This window comes from Rhodamnia argentea, chromosome 1, assembly GCF_020921035.1.
Source record: "Rhodamnia argentea isolate NSW1041297 chromosome 1, ASM2092103v1, whole genome shotgun sequence".
Lineage (NCBI taxonomy): Eukaryota > Viridiplantae > Streptophyta > Magnoliopsida > Myrtales > Myrtaceae > Rhodamnia > Rhodamnia argentea.
The window spans coordinates 18,726,660-18,746,880 of NC_063150.1; the positions used below are offsets into that span (position 1 = coordinate 18,726,660).

The 20,221-nt window shown below is 38.4% G+C and overlaps 1 protein-coding gene across 1 annotated transcript; it reads left to right on the forward strand.

Annotated features, from left to right (window-relative positions):
• The first annotated feature begins 522 nt into the window (after nucleotides 1-522).
• LOC115755015 (protein ENHANCED DOWNY MILDEW 2-like) lies at nucleotides 523-14,404 on the forward strand. The gene is made up of 18 exons (XM_030694245.2): nucleotides 523-953; nucleotides 1,091-1,187; nucleotides 1,833-1,886; nucleotides 3,133-3,269; nucleotides 4,433-4,529; nucleotides 4,654-4,752; nucleotides 10,114-10,361; nucleotides 10,445-10,531; nucleotides 10,623-11,183; nucleotides 11,298-11,445; nucleotides 11,514-11,615; nucleotides 11,741-11,833; nucleotides 12,108-12,149; nucleotides 12,439-12,549; nucleotides 13,431-13,502; nucleotides 13,647-13,765; nucleotides 13,838-13,901; nucleotides 13,988-14,404. Exons 1-18 carry the CDS (start codon nucleotides 538-540, stop codon nucleotides 14,402-14,404), a joined length of 2,964 nt encoding a protein of 987 aa, XP_030550105.2. The 5' UTR covers nucleotides 523-537.
• The last annotated feature ends 5,817 nt before the right edge of the window (nucleotides 14,405-20,221 follow it).

Genomic DNA, 20,221 nt, shown 5'->3' on the forward strand with positions numbered 1-20,221 from the left:
TCACGGTCCTTGCCAGCAGGGTGGGGGCTAGGGGTGATCGGTTCCTAGGTGGGAACTAGTTTCATGGACTCACTCGTGAATCGGTTCCATTGAGAAAGCTAATTAGGCTAGAGAGTGAAAAACTAAGAGGCAAATCGCAATTCTTGTAGCGTAAGTATATTTAGATTTTTCTTTCAAAGCAAGTTAGTGTTTCTAGTAGAATTAGGATTTGTTTTCCTATGATGAATATATGTATCTTGTGACCCAACCCCACAAATAAATAAATATTGTTTTTTATTTCTTTTTTATTATTACTATTTCAACTTATTCAAGCCGATTACCATGGACCAGATCGGGAGAAATAATGGCAATGGGTTGCGTGCGCCAAAACTGCCCTCCTGCTTCATCGTCGGAGCGGTTTAAACGTCCTGGCAAATCCAGGTATTTTCGCTTTACGCCTTCACCACCTAACTCCTTTCCTGCATTGCCTCCCCTCTTTTCCCCAGTTTCTCTCTTCGAACTGTAATCCTAGAATCAGTCCAATTGGGTTCAAGCGACATGGCGTCTTCTTCTGATGACGAGGCCGACACCATGCTGGAAAAGATCTCCACATACTACTTCGAGGACCACGAGAATGAGCCGGTCTCGTTCGCCGTCCTGCCGGCAAGGTGGGGCCATGGGGAGTGCAGCAAGGACGCGGCGGCAGAGACAATCTTCATGCATGGGACTTCCGATAATGGCCTCAGGAAGATTTACAGAGAGGTCAAGTCATGGAGGTTCGATCTTGGTGGCTCGATCCCTGAAGTGTGGGTGCTCTCCAAGGACAACACTTGTTTCAGGCTCGATAAGCCAAGGAGGAGCTTTCAGGACACGATCAGGACCGTGTTGATCACACTGCACTGCCTGCACTACGCCAGGAATCACCCAGACGCGTCCGGAGAAGCGCTGTGGGAGCACTTGGCTAGGACCTTGGGGTACACTCTTTATGAGCGGGCTCTAGGAAATTTTTTTTTTTTTTGGGTCGAAGGCTCTAGGAATTTACTGCTTGACATATTTCACGTGTTATGGCGCCATGTCTGAGTTTTGCCTTTTCCTCAATCTGGTTTTATAGGTTCTATCAGGTCCGGCCTTCTGCGAAGGATTTGCAGGACCATGTGGGTTTAATTGAAGAGGCTATAAGGTGGGACGATGCATTGGCGAAATCCAAGGTTGTTCTTGTTCTTGTCGTTTCTTTTAGATTCATGACCCTGTTCTTGTGATGATGTTCTGGCCATTGACATGAAGTCGCTATAGAGAAGTTCTTGAGATGATATTCTGGACCTTAGAATACTGGTATCACCAAAAGAAAAACCATAATTTGAGTCCAAGTACTTCTGGTGTTGTTCATTTTTGGTCCCTGTACTTTTTGTTTTTTGGGTCATAAAATGTCCCTGTACTTTCACTCCTCCATTTTAATCCTTAAAGCGAGTACCTTGTGACCATTTTCATTCCTGCGTAGGAACCAAAACAGTAAGTTGGGATGCCATCAGAGGATCAAAAATAGTAGTGGAAATACTCATTTAGGGACTCAAGTGAGAGCAGGACCAGACAAAGAATGCCCTAAAGTATTGGAACCGAAAGTATAGTACTCTCAATCACTTAATTTATAGAAAGTAACGGGCCAAAAAAAAAAAATACCAAAGTTATCTTGTTGTGGGTGTTTTGGGGTCAAATTGCCAGTATTCATTTATAGAAATTAACAGACCGACAACATATATATCAGGAGAAGGCTATATTGTTGTTAACGTTTTTGAGGTCAGATTGCCATTGCTCATTTGGATGTTCATTAATTGCCGGAAACAAAATTCATGCAGGTTCTGAGAAAATTAATGGAAGAGAAGCCCTGGGAAAGGAGTAATTTTGGCAAGGTTAGGTCTCATGCTTTTTCCTTAGCAAGAGGACATTGGAAGTGTCAAAACTTGTGTACAACGCTCATTTTAGTGCCAATTTTTTTTTTTTCAGATCACTTTAAGTGCCAACTCCAATCTGTTTGGCCGAAAACCCAACATGACATTTTTTTATTAATATCTGAAGTCGACATGGCTCGCGGGATATTCAGTCAGCAAAAGAAAAGCCAAAAGTAAAAAAAATTAAAAATAAAAATACAAATTTAATTATGTTTATCTTAAGGTAAATTTTTTTAAAAAAGGTGGAGAAACAAGCAGCGAGGGCTGTGCATTTAAATAAAATTTGTATTAAGTTTTTATTTTAAAAACATTTAGCTTTTGGCTTATTATCAAATCCGAATTTTTTTTTTTGTTTTCTAGCATATTTTTAACTTAGACGTCCACGTGGAATCAATTTCTAATAAAATATGCCACGTCATATTAAAAAATCAATTATAAATGTCACATAATCAATTTGGCCGGAATTTTTCCGATTTGGCAATTAAGAGCCCGTTTGGTAACAATTTTATTTGTGGGAACAATTTATGAGTAAAAATGATGTTTTCTAATTTCATTCCTAGAAACAGAGAAGTAAATTTTTTTTACTTTTTATTTCTATTCCAAATTTGTTCCCTAGCCACCGATATGTTTTCAAGAATAAAAAAATTGATTAATGTTAGGAAATAGATTTCTATTCTTTTTTTGCCCCGAAAAAAAAAAATGAACCAACAAAATAGAAGAATTACCAAACAGGCTCTAAGGGCATGCACATGGCAATATTTCTACTCTAGAAATCAACTTCCGGCCGCAAATTGATTTTTCTATCTCTGCTTCCGAGCAGAGGTTGATTTTTCTATTTTTTGAGAGAAGTAATTTTTTTTTACCTCTTCAAGTTGCTTCAAAATTACTTTTGGAGCAAAAAAATGCTCCAGTAGTAGAAAAATGAAGTTACGTAACCAAACGAATTTTTGCTCTAGAAACATTTCTAGAGTAAGAATTCTAATCCATAAGTGTTGTCATGTGCGCCCTAAATGCCTGATTTTTCTCCGATTTGGCATTTAAGTGAGCCGGCGAAAATTTTGGGACTAAAGTGAGCACCATATCAAATTTTGATACTTCTGGTGTCATTTTGCGCTTTTCCTTTATCTTATTATCTTTTCTGTGTAATATTTTGTGGCATTTTCCTTTTATCTGTCTCTCTGAGGAAGGTTTTCTCTGGATCTTTTAGAACGTTGCCAAATCTAGTTTAAATGTGGATGATCCTGAAGATGTCGGGACAGAAGATGTTCAAGATGGGACCACTAAGGATGATGATTGTTTTGAACACGTTTGTGCATTATGTGACGATGGTGGTAACATCTTGTGGTACGTGATATATAATTTTTTTTTTTTTTGGTGTGTTAATTTCTAGAAATTTGGGGATTAGAAAATTTTGGGATAAATACACCATCAGTACTAGAACTTTTATACGGCCTTTACTTGAGTGCTATAACTTTCAAAACATTCACTTGAGTGCCATGGCTGACGTGGACGCCGAAAAGCTAACATGGATGTCGGAAAGCTGACGTGGCACGCCGAAAAGCTGACGTGGCATGTCGGAAAAGCTGATGTGGACGTCGGAAAAGTTAACGTAGCACTCAAGTGAACGATTTTTTAAAGTTATGGCATTCAAGTGAACATTTTGAAAGTTATGGCACTCAAGTGAACACCGTACACAAGTTGCTCATGGTGTACTTATCCCGAAAACTTTTGGTTCCAATTCTTTAGGGCATTGTTCATCTTGATCCCTGTTCTCATTTTAGTCCCTGAATGAGTGTTTAGCTGCTATTTTCGCCTCCATGATGGAATTCCAATGGACTGTATTTGGTTCCTATAGAGGGGCAAAAATGGTCTTAAAGTAGTCGTCTGAGGACTACGATGGGAAATTGAAGGTACATGTACCGAACTAAAGGACGTCCAAAATACTCGGACCAAAATTATAGGTTTTCTTATAGTGATCCCGGTTTTCTAGTTTACTCCTCAGGCTATCTTGTTGTGATTATGTATAAATATTCTTTTTACCGGCAAGTTCACCAGCTAAGTTAAAATTCCAAACCATTGCATGCGATGACAAAATGGGCTGCATTTAGTCAGTTGGTTATGTATAAATATTCTTTTAAAATGCAGGTTTACCAACTAAGTGCTCCCTTTATACGGTCTTACTCCTATCTAGTTTTATAAACATTAGCGTAGACTCAAAAAGTCCAACTTGGTCTACCATCTACCAACTTTGATGAAAACTCCCTTCTCTGACCCTGATCTTCCCCATAGATTATATGTCCCGATGGGCTTTATAGACAATGAAATTTTTTGAAGTGCGAGTGCGTGAATTTGTCATGATGTATGTAGGATGAAATGTTCTTTTTACTTTTAGGGTAATTTCTACTCTTTTAGAGAGGTTTTATGGATGTTCTTACTAAACCTTTTACTTTAGTCCGGTATGCAATTTTTTAGTTAAATTCATATCTGACAGTTTGTTCGCAATACAGCTGTGTCGGAAAATGTATGAGGTCATTTCATGCTACTAAAGAAGACGGTGCACAGTCTCATTGCGATTCTCTTGGACTTTCACAGCCGGAAGTTGATGTAGGATGACGCTTCATTTTTATTTCTTTTGCTTTGTGTTTAGATGTTAGTTCTCTTTTTGATTTGGTTTCTTTTTTTACTTCCAGGCCATTTTCTAATTATACTTTTTTCGTGATGTTTACAGGCAATGCCAACTTTTGAGTGTGAAAATTGTAGACATAACTTGCACCAGTGCTTTGCATGCGGGATGTTGGGCTTCTCTGATAAGTCTTCTGATCCTGATGTATGATGCAATAGGGAAAGAGCAATTGTTTGGCTTCATATGTTAGTGCTTAATATTATTTTCATGGTGAAAGCGTTAGATTCTGATAACATATCGTGATAAAATCAATTTTGAGGATATTTTCCTCAATTTAAAATATTTTTATGTAGAATTCTTTCCTTGATTTTAGGAATTATTCTTCCCTTGATTTGAGTGATTTCCTTGATTTGAAGAATTATTCTTTCCTTGATTTGAGGAATCATTTTCGTCTTCATTTGTGATTTTGTACCTATTTAAACTCATCATGTACATCAATAGAAGGATAAGGAAAATAAAAAATTCAAAAATCTCTTTTACTTCTTTATGGTATCGGACCTCTCTGCGTAATAGCATTTCTGTAATCCTGTTGCTTCTTCCTCATGGCTCCTTCAACTAATCCTAAAGCTACTGGCAATGTTAATGTAGAAGCTAATGGCTTTATTAATACCTCAATTCAGTCCCCAACTATTGTGATTTCGAACATTTCCAGCCTCATCCCAATCAAACTGAATGCCTCCAATTATCTTCTTTGGAAATCTTTGTTCACGCCTATTTTGCGTGGTCATTGCATGATTTATCATGTTGATGGCTCTATTCCTCCACCTTCACCCGATGATCCTACATTTCCAACATGGTTTGAAACAAACCAGCTATTGTTATCCCGGATCAATGCTACATTAATTGACTCCGCTCTTCCATATATCGTCGAACTCACCTCCATAGGCAAGTATGGGAGCTGCTCAATAATAGATATGCCTCCACAGCGCCTGCCCATGTAAAGTCCCTCAAATGGGTGTTTAGTCGACTCAAGAAGGGCACTCAATCTATGGCCGATTATCTCCAACAATTTAAGGTCATTTCTGATCAAATGGCTGCTTGTGGCTCTCCCCTAAGCGAGGATGATCTGCTTATTCACATCCTCGATGGGTTGCCACCATCATATCGCCAATTCTATTCCTCGGTTCGTATTCATGCTAGAACATCGGCCCTATCTCTAGAAGAACCGCATACACTATTGATTTGTGAAGATCTCTCTTTAATCGACGATACACAGCCTGCGGTCTCGGCTCAATCCGCTGCATTGGTTGCTTCCAAGCCTTCTAGGCCCAACAACTCTCGTCAATTCTCTTAGGGTCACTGCCATGCATCATCTTGTGGTACATTTTCTCCATGCTAGCAATCATCCGGATCCTCCGGATCGGTGTAACAACGACCATCACCCCAAGGTCAACAAAAATTTCAAAATTCAAGTGTTTGTCCACGATGTCAGATTTGTAATCGTATGGGACATATTACCATCGACTATTATCACGTAATGGACTATGCCTATCAAGGTCGCCATCCGCCGGCAAAACTTGCAGAGATGGCAGCCACCGCCTCCACCCCACCCAACACTTGGTACATCGACACCGAAGCTACTCATCATCTCACCGGAGATCTCGAAAATCTCTACATTTCATTTGCTTATGACGGTAATGATACGATTGAGATAGGTAATGGCCATGCTATGCCCATTGCACATGTTGGTTCCACCACCATCTTATCCTCTTTATCAACTCTTCACCTAAAATCTATATTCCATTATCCCAAAGCTTCAAACAATTTACTCTCTGTTTATCGCTTTTCCAAAAATAACAACCGTCTCTTTAACTTTGATGCCTCTAGTTTTTGTATTAAGGACAAGGCTATGGGGAGGATACTATATCAAGGGCAAGTTGAGAACGGCTTGTACCCATTTCGCACTCCAACATCATCTACCGCTCCAAAGGCTCATTACGGTTTCTCCATCACCACGGATTAATGAGATACTCGTCTTGGTCACCCCTCTCATAACATTCAATGGGCTATTCTCTCAGTTATTTCTGTTTTCAATAAATTGAGTTCTCGCATTTGCTCTTCATGTTAGTAAGCGAAAAGTCACAAGCTTCCTTTTTCCAATTCTTATTCCACCTCTAGTCGTCCTCTAGAATTATTATATTGTGATGTATGGGGCCCTGCTCCAACGTTGTCTTGTTCTAATTATTCTTATTATGTTTTCTTTGTCAATGATTTTTCTAAATATTCTTGGTTATTTCCTATGAGATTAAAATCCGACTTTTATGATATATTTGTTAGTTTTAAAAAGCAAATTGAAAATCTATTTCGGCACACCATCACCACATTTCGCTTGTACGGTGGTGGTGAATTCACAAGTAATACCTTCAACAATTTTCTTCAATCATATGGCATTATACATGAATATTCTTGCCCCCACACACCAGAACAAAATGGTGTTGTGGAACGCAAGGATCGCCACATCATCGAAACTGGCTTAGTTATGATGGTTCATGCTCATATGCCTTCTAAATTTTGGTTAAAAGCATTTACCACAGCCATTTACTTGATTAACCACATGCCCCTACTTCAACATCATACTTGCTCCCCGTATCAAACTTTATTTCACACCCCACTTGATTATTCATACTTACGATGCCAATAAATTGCAACTTCGATTGATGCCCTATTATTTTATTGGCTATAGCTCTAATCATAAAGGGTATCGTTGTATGGATCTGTCATCCGGTTGAGTATATATTTCTCGTCATGTCGTCTTTGACGAAACTAAGTTTCCCCACTCCTCCATTACTCCCACTCATTCTTCACATCATACACCTCATAATCTTGATTTCTTTGGAGTCATTCAAACCGAGTATGATCATTGTAGTCCTTCCATCACTTCACAAGTCGTTCTCACATCCGGCAACACCTCCCCGGTGCCTTCTTCATCAAATACGGAGCCATCAACTACCGAGCATACCTCTAGCCAACCCATTCCTCCACCTAGTAACAATCAACATGCCCCTCCCTCTTCCACTCACCCAATGCAAACAAGGTCTAAATCTGGTAATACCAAACGGAAGGCCTTTTCCTACACCCTTCACCCACTTCCACTTGCACATACGGCCAGCCATATCTCCGAACCAACATGTTACTCCCAAGCAATTAAGGATTCTCATTGGCGTCATGCTATGGATCAAGAATTTACCTCTCTTCAATAGCAATAAATGTGGTGCTTGGTCCCTTATGATCTTGCTATGAACATAGTGGGCTGCAAATGGGTAGTTCGAGTTAAGAGAAATTCGGATGGCTCTATTAGTCGCTACAAGGCTCGTCTTGTTGCAAAGGGTTTCCATCAACAACCGAGTGTTAACTTTGTTAAAACTTTCAGTCCCGTGGTGAAACCTACCACCATTTGAATTATTTTATCTCTTGAAGTCTCTCACAATTGGCCACTTCGACAATTAGATGTCGAATGTGCTTTTTTACATGGTGATTTGTAGGAAATAGTGTTCATGTCCCAACCTACAGGCTATGTTGATCGGGGCAAACCTCATCATATTTGTCACATGAAGAAATCCATTTATGGCCTCCGTCAAGCTCCTCAAGCATGGTATGAAAAATTCAATTCCAAACTCCACGATTTTGGATTCATCGTCTCCAACTCCGATCCATCACTGTTCATCTTCCACCAAGGGCATATAACAATATATCTCCTCCTCTATGTTGATGATATCATACTATTGGCAATGATACTTCAGCTTTCTAGCGATTAATCTCATTTCTCGGCCATCATTTCCGCATGAAGGACCTCGGACCTCACTCTTATTTTCTTGGCATTCAAATAACACGAAATTCCGAAGCCATACGACTTAATCAGTCGAAATATATTATGGATGTTCTGAAGCATGCAAATATGGCCGGATGTAAACCTATCCCAACTCCCGTTGTATCTCAAAAACTTGGCCAAGGTGATGGACCTCCATTATCGGATCCCACTCTTTATTGAAGCCTTGTTGGAGCGTTGCAGTATGTTACATTGACGCGTCCCGACATTTCTTTTTCCGTCAATCAAGTGTGCCAATTCCTAAAGTCTCACACCGAGGATCATCTTGTGGCGATCAAATGGATTTTGCGTTATTTGAAAGGCACAATTACTTACAATCTTCACTTTCGTCTAGGCCAACACCAACTCATTGCCTATCATGACGCCGATTGGGCAAGCTGCCCCATTGTTCGACACTTTATTGGTGGATTCTATATTTTCTTTGGTTCCAACCCCATTTCTTGGAGTTCTAAGAAACAGGCCACGGTAGCACGTTCTTCCTCCGAAGTTGAGTACCAGTGTCTAGCTCACATTGGAGCTGAATTAGTTTGGCTATGCTCCCTATTACATGAACCGCATTGCCCACTCCTTAAACCACCCACCATCCGGTGTGACAATGTTTCCGCAATCTCCCTAACCTACAATCTAGTTTTTCATTCAAGAACGAAGCATGACACGGAAGATTTTCATTATGTTAGGGAGTTAGTTGAGCGCAAGATTCTAATTGTTCAATTTATCTCTAGCAAAGATCAAATTTCAGATCTGTTCACAAAAGGTCTAAGTTCTAATCGCATCGGATGTTTGTAGAACAAGCTTCACCTTCAGCCAATCGTGCTCGGCTTGCTGGGGGATGATAACATATCATCATGAAATCTATTTCGAGGATATTTTCCTCAATTTAAAATATTTGTATGTAGAATTCTTTCCTTGATTTTAGGAATTATTTTTTCCTTGATTTGAGTGGTTTCCTCGATTTGAGGAATTATTCTTTCCTTGATTTGAGGAATCACTTTCATCTTCATTTGTGATTTTGTATCTATTTAAACTCATTATGTACATCAACAGAAGGATAAGGAAAATAAAAAATTCAAAAGTCTCTTTTACTTATTTAGATTCTACTTGAGTTTTTTGTTGCTATGAAAACTTATACTATATTTTTTGAAGCTTGCACAGGATACTGTATCTGTTTTTTCTATGTTTGGTTCAGGTGCAAACACTTACTGTTCATGCTTGTACATGGTATCCAGTTACCTAGTGAAAGTCAGCCATGGCTGTGCCCCAGACCATATATTTTGGCATGAGCTAACCCCATGAAGCAAATCCAGCAACTGTTATTTTGAACCGGAGAAGTCTGTCAAAACATGTTGTAATCAATCCCTCTGTTTTATGGGAAAAAAGAATTTTCAATATTTTTTAAGAGAGAATGTAAGGTTGGGTCATTTAGCTTAGGACTTGCCTAATCTATCCTTGAACATACTCTTGACTTGTGACTGAGATGAGCTCGCTCATTTCTCCTTCTCCTTTCTTGCAAATTTAACACCAAAAATACAATAATCATCCTAGGTTTGACGTGGATTCATTGGACCCATTCCTTGACTTAAGGTTTCTACAATTCTATTTGAGTGCTGTGATATGTCAGTGGTGGTTGTTCTATAGCTTAGTTGTATGGATATGTTTTTCTGACACTAATTCACTCCTAGGTCTTCCAATGCGTTTCTGCTACTTGCGGCCTCTTCTACCATCCCCAGTGTGTAGCAAATTTGGTCCATTGCACAGATGAAGTTGCTGCAGAAAAACTTAAGCTAAGGATTGCTGCAGGAGAAAGTTTCACGTGCCCTACACACAAATGTTGTGTTTGCAATCAAATAGAAAACAAGAAGGAACGAGATCTACAATTTGCTGTGTGCAGACGATGCCCCAAGTCTTACCACAGAAAATGCTTGCCAAAGTATGTTCTACTGAACTTTTAGATTATAGTTACTTTAGTCTCATTGCAATTGATCTGTTGATGCTTCATATGCTTGTGTCAAGGGAAATTGTTTTCAAAGGTTCAGATGAAGATGCAATAGCAAGGGCATGGGAGGGACTACTACCCAATCGCATATTAATTTATTGTTTGTGAGTACTACTTCAGTAGCTAAGCTTCTTCAGCCTTTAATTCTTAAGCATTTTGCATTGTCTGCTAAAAAGCTATCTTTAATTTTGCCAGAAAGCATGATATTGTTGAAGAGATTGAAACTCCAGCTCGAAACCACATAATATTTCCTACTATTCGGGCAAATAGGGCTGCCATTGGAGAGAATAGGAAAAGACCAGTGTTGAAATTACTCTCTACCAGAGGGAGAGGTTTAAATATTAAACCTATTGCTTCAGAGGAGTCCTCGAAAAGAGCTTCAGAACAGTCGCTTGGAAAGGAGAAATCTCCTTTCACAAAGAAAGAGGGTGAAAAAGACAAAAGCGTGAAAGTGTCATTTGGACAAAGTATAGCCAAGAAAGTTGAAGCGACAGATTGGTCCAACAAATTTCACAAGCATACTGCCAAGTCCAGGTCTTTGGAGGCCACCAAATCTTCTACCCTGAGGGAGCACACTATTCTGGGTGGAAGGTTATGTCCCTTCATGACAAAGGAATTTGGGAAAACAAAATCAGGAAAACAAGTTGTACCAGATATTGGAGAGAGAAGAGCAGTGCAGCCTGCTTCCAAGAAGTCAGATGACTCGCTTCATGTGCTAGATAGCGACACAGAGCTAGATGGCGACACAGAGAGGAGGTGATTTGTTCTCGTCGGTTATTTTAGTTGGTATTTTATGCTAGACAAATGTGCATCAGTAGGATGTATTCCATTCTATTTAATTCTTTAACTACGTGTTCCCACGATGAGTAGGCTTTTGGATCTAATAAAAGAGGGTGAATCTTCAATAACTATGGGAGATGTTAGGAGAAAGCAGAAAGTGCCATCTACTCATGCCCAATATCTGAAGTCAACTGTCGATAAGGAAATTACTATAGGGAAAGTGGCAGGTTCAGTTCAGGTACATACTCATGGGCGCTAACTCAATGCTTAAAGAGGGATACTGTAACTGAAAGATTGCACATGCAGGCTGCTCGAGCGGCTTTGCGGAGGCTAGAGGAAGGAGACAGCAATGAAGATGCAAAAGCTGTCTGTGACCCAGATGTTCTAACCCAGATAATTAAGTGGAAGGTTCAGCACCTTCACATTCTATTTTCTATACTCGTGTTTGAGGCTATTTTCAATTCGAGATGCTCTATCTCTCTCTCTCTCTCTCTCTCCCCCTCTAATGTCTGGTGTAATTTGACTGGCTGCAGGACCAGCTTAGAGTATATCTTGCACCATTCGTACATGGTAACCGCTACACTTCCTATGGTCGACATTTTACGAAAGTGGATAAGCTTCAAGAGGTGAATGTTCAATGAATCTAAAGCCCTTTTAGCATTTACTTGGCAATTTTAGTTGGTTTTACGTGCAGCAGATGTAGTGCTTCTTTCTTGCTCTTTTGGCAAATTGTTACGCACCAGAATGATATATATATATATATATATATATATATATATAAAAGTAATGATAAATAAACTGATTTCGACCTTCGGTTATGGAGATTTAAGGATTTGTCTTATATTTCTGTCTGATTATATGGGTGAAGTGCAAATTTTAATGATACATCCTTGGACACAGATTGTTGACAAGCTCCATTGGTATGTCCGGGATGGAGACATGGTAAGAAACGTAATGCTTAATCGTTTTTTTCCACTCTTGATGCTTGAGAATTTTAAGTATAGAAGATCATGCTGATCTGTATCGGATTGGCAATAAGATTGGTGAGGCTCCTCCTGAGGGCATTGAAATTCTGAATTGCTTTGCCTGCGCTTATATTTCTTCAAATGAATCTGACAATCATCAATACCCTCGTGTGAATATTTTATCTTTCACCAGTCATTGCCATAGGAAAGAAATCTGTTCGTACGACGTTCGTCACTCATCCAACTCATAAAAATTGTGTTGACAGATTGTCGACTTCTGTTGTGGGGCTAATGATTTTAGCTGCTTAATGGCAAGGAAGCTTGAAGAGACTGGAAAGAAGTGCTCTTACAAAAATTATGATATTATTCCACCAAAGGTAATCTGCGCATGCTACCTTGTATTATTAAGTTTTATGTGTGAAGAATGTTTTGGTTGTCTTTGCAGACAGTTCTGCAGCATGGCTATTTCTTTTTCATTTTTCCTTTTTATTTTTTGAATTTTCTTAAGGATAATTTTTTTTTTTTTGGTTACTATGTTAGTAAGCTCGTATCTAGTGGTTGTTCTCTTTTTACTGGGAGGAGGTTGAGGGACGTGGAGCCTGTCTTTGATCCTGTCCCTGGGTAGTAAAGAAGAGACAAATTCCTTAGATTGTGGAATGGAAACATAGGGTTGCCACAGTTATTTAGTATCTGAGAAGGGTTATTTGCACAAGAACTTTGATAAGGCTTGCCTGCTAGCATATCTAGTCGGTTCATATGCCTGCCTATAATCCCATGGTACTTCTTTTTGGAATGCATTAGGCCGGATATCTTTAGGAGCAGTGGGGTTCCTTTCGCATGATATCCTCCTAAGTGCTCCTTATTCAGAGCCTATATCTGCAATACTGCACATATGTGACCTGTGCACCGTCGCAGAGGAGGATGAAGTGTTGAACCACTCGAGCTTCGGAGTGCAAGGAGCAATGAATCTTCCAGATGGTGAACAATATCTCCATGACCTGCTTAGGAGGGCATGTTGATTCAGGATGACTCATGTAGCCTACCTACATGCGTTGTTATACCATTCTTTTGAAGTCCTAATTTCAAGTGTGGAGTAGACACACTGTCAAATTTGTTAAAAGGAAATTAGTACCAATGAATGCATTTGCTGGTAATTCCAGTGTAGCTATTATCTCCGTGAAATGTGCTTGGTAATTGAACCTGAACTTGCCTTCGCGTAAGCCTGGTTTTATATAGTTTCTCCTCCTTTTGATTGCAGAATAACTTCGAGTTTGAGCTAAAGGACTGGATGACGGTCCAATTAAAAGAGCTGGCTTCCGGGTCGAAATTGGTAAGAGAAGCAGAGTTTTGCTTTTCTTTTCCGCATTTCCGTTGGGTATATTGGCCCTTTAGCTACCCTCCCTCCCTCTCTTTCTGAACATATCCGTGCATTATTGGATGTTTTATCATTCTATTATGTTGCTTCCTGGAGTAGATCATGGGGCTAAATCCTCCTTTCGGAGTTAAAGCAGCTTTGGCGAACAAGTTCATTGATAAAGCTCTTGAATTCAAACCAAAGCTCCTGATTCTGATTGTTCCATCAGAAACTACAAGGTCAACTACTTTACTTTGAGCCCTCTCTTTTCTTCCTTTTCAAAATACTAAAATCTAGTGGCGGCCTTGCAGATTAGATGAGAAAAAGTTTCGGTATGATCTGGTGTGGGAAGACGATCGGTTCTTGTCTGGAAAGGTGAAATTGGCACTCCCTGCTCATCCTTCTGAACTGTTCATATGTTTGCATCCGATGGATTTAACTGTGAACTTTTCGTTTTTCAGTCATTTTATTTGCCAGGGTCTATTGATGTGAAGGACAAACGGATGGAACAGTGGAACAATAGGCCACCGTTGCTGTATCTATGGAGCCGTCGTGATTGGACTGCCAATCACGTGGCCATAGCCCAAAAGCAGGGTCACTTGCCGGCGGAGATGACCGGATCACTGGATCTTCATTGTCTGAAAGATGACAGGAGCCCCTGCTTCGTCGGTACTTCATCGCTTGCAGGTGATACCTCCATGCCAATGGGTAGGCCTAAAGAAACGAAAGGCACAGTCCGTGCAAAATGCTATAGGAGTAGCTTTCAAAGGAAACACTCCACGCGAAAGGCCGATGGTAGCAGAACACTCGGAAGAGTAATTGATGAGAAGGATCTACATCGTTGTCCCTCACCCAATTCGACGGATGGAGAGTCTTAGTTCAAGGATCCGAACCCCAGGGGAGAGGACCATTTGCGACAAACTCATCCTAGTTATAACCTGCCACCACCCCAACCCCATGGACCTGCTTCCCCTCACCAATCCTCTGTGATGGAGCATGATTCCAGAACAGTACGGAAAGTAAGCTCATTACCCTTAGGACCCCGTTCCATGCATTTCGCGACAGCCCAAAATTGTAAGTCGCGAAAATGGCAACTCAGGAACACATAAGTAGAATCTAGACACAGTGATGGTTTAAAAAATTTTGTGCACTTGATTTGAAATTCATCGTTTTTTATGCGATCAAAAGCTTAAGTGCTTCTCCTCTATCACTCTATGTATCCCTAGCTCAATGAGACAGGTCTTTCACGATGCGAATCGTATGCACTCCTTATGTGAGGTTACTTATGAGTTACGTAAGGCTAGATGAGAGACTTCAACGCTATTTATAAACTTTTCAATTGGGGCCTCTCCTTATGTGCTAGGCTCAACTCGGCCCACACAAACCCGATTCATATTAAACTAGTTAAGAATACTTATATCTTACCTTATTTGACCAACCTCATAAAACAGTAAGTTACAATCTCAATTAATGTACCCCACGTTAGGAAAACTCTTACATTCCCCACTTTAGCTAATTGATAATGTACTGTATGTGCACATCTTTATGCTAGCTCAGAGATATACTTAATAGTTAATCCAATCCCACAAAGTCTCAAATACTGAATCATGGAAGTAATCGCATCAATAGACTTAGAGCCATTCATGATTACCGGTGCTTTTAACTCTATTAATATGGATTCAACATGGCAATATGGCAAATAGATAACATCTCACAAATGATGATGCTTCATGTGTCATCCCCTTTGTCAATCATATATTTTCTCCTTATGTGTGATAAAAGCCGATGGTCACCAAATAATATCATTATGGTTCTAATGAATCCACGTATGTCTTATCTATATAGTTAATTTTACTTTATGTGTAATAAGACATATTCTCAACGATAATAGCTTAATGCCCCTAACTTCACTCAAGGTTTACACTTACCTTGAGATTTTCATTAGATATATTTATTCAAGATAAATACATTCATATACTCTTTATTAAAGTAAAAGAGTTGATACATATCAAAATGTTATAAAACATAACAAAATACATATGTAAACTTTATTGGAGCAAGTTGACATTTGATTTTTAATTAGTTTTTTTCAAAAACTAATAGAAACACAATAAAAATTCACAAAATTTGAAAATCAACTTTGGTAGCCTTAGCCAAGCCTTCAGAGCCAATTTTGAACAGAAGATATTTTTGTGAATTTTTTAGATTTTGTGGAAATTTTTTCATTAGAAAATACCCAAAAAAAATATAAATAGCATTTGTGGTTAGAAAAATATGAAAAAAAAAATATTCATTGATCTCATTTTATTTGCAATTGCATTTTGACCACCTTGAATCCTGAAAATTGGATTGGGATCCTTGAATTAAAAAAAAAATTACATTTATGTCCCAAGTTGATATGAAATCCTAAATTGAGGTCCTTCTGGTCATTTTCTTTCATAGGGTTAGGTACGACATTTGATCCTAATACCTTTAATTGCATTTTGGTCCAATCATTTTTATAAATTATTTGAAATTTTAGTTTGGTTCCTCGTTTTGAATATGTGATCAACTGGGAAATTTCATTCAGAATTGACCCACGAGCAATAATCATTTTTAAATACAATACAAGGGTTAGATTGGCACAGTTTATCCATTAAGAGCCTGAGTTTGCAATTTTTACTTAATTTTGGTTTTGAATATTAAAATTCTCATAAATGGTTGGCTGTTTGAACTCAATTCCTCATTCCTAGATGAATTGCATGCCATAAAATTCAATTTTAACATTTAATTCATGAAATTTGGTCATTTTCAGGTTTAATTTGAAGAAGTTTGGACATCTAGGTTAAACGTGTCCGGCAGGTCTGACCCAGTCAACTTTGGTAGACCCGAATGCCCACAGACCTTCTTCCCCAATTCCTTTTCACGCGCAGTGAACAACCAAGGGAAGACCGAACCAAATTCACCCTCATTTTCTCACACGCCAGGGTACCAAACGCATCCCAAATGGATCACTGGCGACCTACAAAGCTAGTGGCAATTTCCTTCTCGCGGCCAAAGTTTTCGAAAATTTGTGGATCCAGAGGCCTCATGTGTTTTTGAATAAGGGGGACAGTTCGTTCAATCAAAAGAGACTAGATAAGATAAACGCTTAGAGAGCGAAAAAGAAGAGAGGGAGAGAGTCCTCTGCAACCGCCAAATCCGCCATTAACGAACCTCAGCCGCGAGCTCCCAAAGCTTCGTCATCGCCAACGAGGTATTTTCAAAACCTCTAATCTAGTCTTCGAGCTTCCTACAGTCCTGATGATTGTCCTGAACTCCTTCCTATCGGAGTTCTGTTAAAAAATAAGGTAACTGCCATTAATGGACCTTCAAACTTTCTGCAATTATTAGTTTGACCTTGCGTAGAACCATAGGCTAGAATCCATGTCTGTTTTGCATTGATTCTACTAGAGTCCGTGTGATTGAACCTCGAGAATCAATGAAACTCTTGTGGACACGTAAGCTCGATCAGCGTGAAATCGATCCTCACCAGCCACCAGGAAAGTTTCTCTAAATTCTATTGACGCTGTCCGATCAATTTATTTGGGGCTTGAACGTCGAAATCTGCAAGTTGAATACCACCGAAAATTCATGTTTGGTCGAGTTTTACTAGGTCTCTTCTAGGCAGTTTTACATTCTAGAATTGAGTTATGATGCATGTTAGGATGTTAGAATCGGTTTGGGCTCGAAATCAGAGAGTTTTGAGTGGGTTGTGGTCATTGTTGGCTAGTGCTGGCGGAAATTCTAGTAGATTGGCCGAATCTCAAATACGCTGATCATCTTCTCCGGCGGGGGTTGATGTGGCACCACGTGGCACCCAGGTGGCCACTACGTGACATCCACATCAGCGAACCGAGTTCTCATTATATTATAACCACAAACATAGATCAAGCAGTGGTTGAGCTACGAGTCACAATCTGAGAATTTTGAAAATTAAAAATTACTCTTTTAATTATAAAGAATTTTCGAAAGTATAAAAATAAAACCAAATCTAATGGACGATGTTAAGCAATGTGTCATAATTTGAGAATTTTTTAAAAAAAATAGGTTTTTACTTTAGTTATATCCGAAAATGATGAAAATAGAAATTCTGATCGGACGGCTGTAGATTACCCACATGTCCTGATCCTAGCCTTAGAAAATAAAAAAAATAGTATAAAATAGAAAAATGGATTGAAAAAATTCAAAAGTTACTTAAAAAAATAAAAAAAATGTGTAGTTTTAAACCAATCCAAACCCATTTGGTCTGGCTCAGGTGCCCAAAAGGCGCAGGCAAGGACAATCTGGTCCACATAATTTGCTGAGATAATAATAAACAATCATTAGAAAATTTAAAAAAATAAAAAAAATTGGAAAATTCTAAAAAAATTCAGAAAAAATAGGAAATGACCAAATTTAATCAAATTGAACAGTTTTTCAAGTTTTAAGATTTAAGAACCCCGAAAAATTATGATTTTTCCCTTTTGAGCAAAGTATCCCCAAATTCTTTCCAAACTTTAAATCAGACTTTCACTAAACCTTTAGGACTACAATAGAGATACCATGATTGATTTAATGTGTTTTATCCTCACATTTGACTCCTTGATTTGCACACCATTTCTGCATGTTTGTGCTTGATAGGAATAGACTCTCATTTACATGAAATCCTAGATATAGAATTAATCTCCCCTGTAAATAAGAAAAATTCTTAATTGTTTGCATGAAATCAAATTAGGAAGGGATAAATGATCTCTAAACTTTGATGCAATGTACAATGTGGTCCCTAAACTTTTAATTTAACCAAAATGGTCCGTGATCTTTAGCCTAATGAGTAATATGGGCTTTGAACTTTTACTTTGGTCAAAATGATCCCTGAACTTTGGAAACATGTTCAACTTAATCCTTGAATTATGAGAATGTGTCAATGTAGTCTTTCCATTAATTCAAGTTCAGGGACAACTTCGAATATTTATTTATAGTTAAGGACTAAGTCGAACATGTTTCAAAAGTTTGGAAACTACATTGAACAAACTGAAAATTCAGTAACCACATTACATATTGGATTAAAGTTCAAGAACCATATTTGTCAAATTAAAAGTTTAAGGATCACATTGTACGTTGGACCAAAGTTTATGGGCCATTTTTAAAATTTTTCCAATTAGGAAAATCAATCAACATAGGTACCAAAAAGGCATCAATGATAATATTGGCATAACTAAGCCCCCGAACATAAATCTCTAGTGCCGTTTGAATCGTATGGTTACTCCCGACCACCCGATGAGATTTCCGATATACCTTGCCCAAAAATTGGTGGTGACTCCAAAGCATGTGTACAACATGTCACACGACTGTATTAAAGGTCAAGACCATTTGAAATCTCACCATCACGTGAGGTGAGGTCATGGGAGAGTTCAAACCAACCGAAGGATCGTCGTAGACCCTTAGATACGGTAATCACCCCTAACCCCTCCAAACCTTGATTTCACCATAGAAAGGAAGATCAAGAGGGTCACGACATAGCAAAATGGAAAAACTCCCATTAAGCAATGGCATCCAATGATACTCCTAAGCCCATGCTAATCATATGTCACTTAAATACACCATAGCGAAGGCCTTTAGCTAGTAGGCCCGCAATCATATAATTTGTAGAAATATGCTTTACTGTGATATCATTATTCTGGATGGATTTCTTTATAAAACCCCTTGAGACCTCTGTTGTTTTCGGTAAACAATGCTGCAGAGTTATTGTCATAATAAAACTGTATGGGTCTATCCACAAAATCAAATACGATCAACTTCTTAATGAGGCTCCCGAGCCAAGTAACCTAATTAGCATCCGAAAACCATGCTATAAACTCCGTTTGCATGGTAGTGGATGGTACTTATTTCTGTTTGGATTCTATTGAACTTTGGAGGGTTTTACGAGGATGCTGTGCACAAACTTATATTACTGATAGTCTTACATGGATTGTTGATTTTTTTGTCCAAGTCCAAGTAGGATTCTCACCAAAATATTTTGTTTATACCACACTTCTAATTGCTCTCCTTTTTCAACTTATAAAAAAAAGTTCTATGTTTTATCATTGAAAAGATTATCGTATGGTGATATGTGCGAATCCTTTTTGAAGATTTTTTTTTAACTATGTTTGTTTTGTAAGTAGGATGGCCTTCGGATTTTTTTTTTCTTGATTTCATCTTAAATACAGTAAAAATGAATTGGTTTGTTTTAGCTTATTTAAAGGTTTCTTAATTGAAAATGGTGTTTAGCTGCACCAAATGAAAAATGTTTATTTGAGATCACTTTCAATAAACAACATTTGTCAAGTGTAAATACATTCGTACTCTTAAGTTATGATAGTTGAGCTACCGTTAAAAAGATGATCAATTCAACTCTATAGATTTTTTGGTAGAAAAATAATGTTTGGTTACAAAAAAAAATGTTAAGTAAATATAACCATTAAAATCAATGATAACTAAAAGGTTTTCAATGAACTAGCAATATCATCCAATGCAGCTAAAATAAAACTAATAGATAGTTGAATCATAAGTCTTAAACCTTACTGCGAAAGTGCAATTGAACCATAAGTCCTAAAAATTATTAAATTGTGTAATTGAATCTCTCCATTAATTTCTCCATTAATTTCTTCAATTTGGCTAACAGAACATGATGGCATGGCCTTTTTGTTTATTGTTTT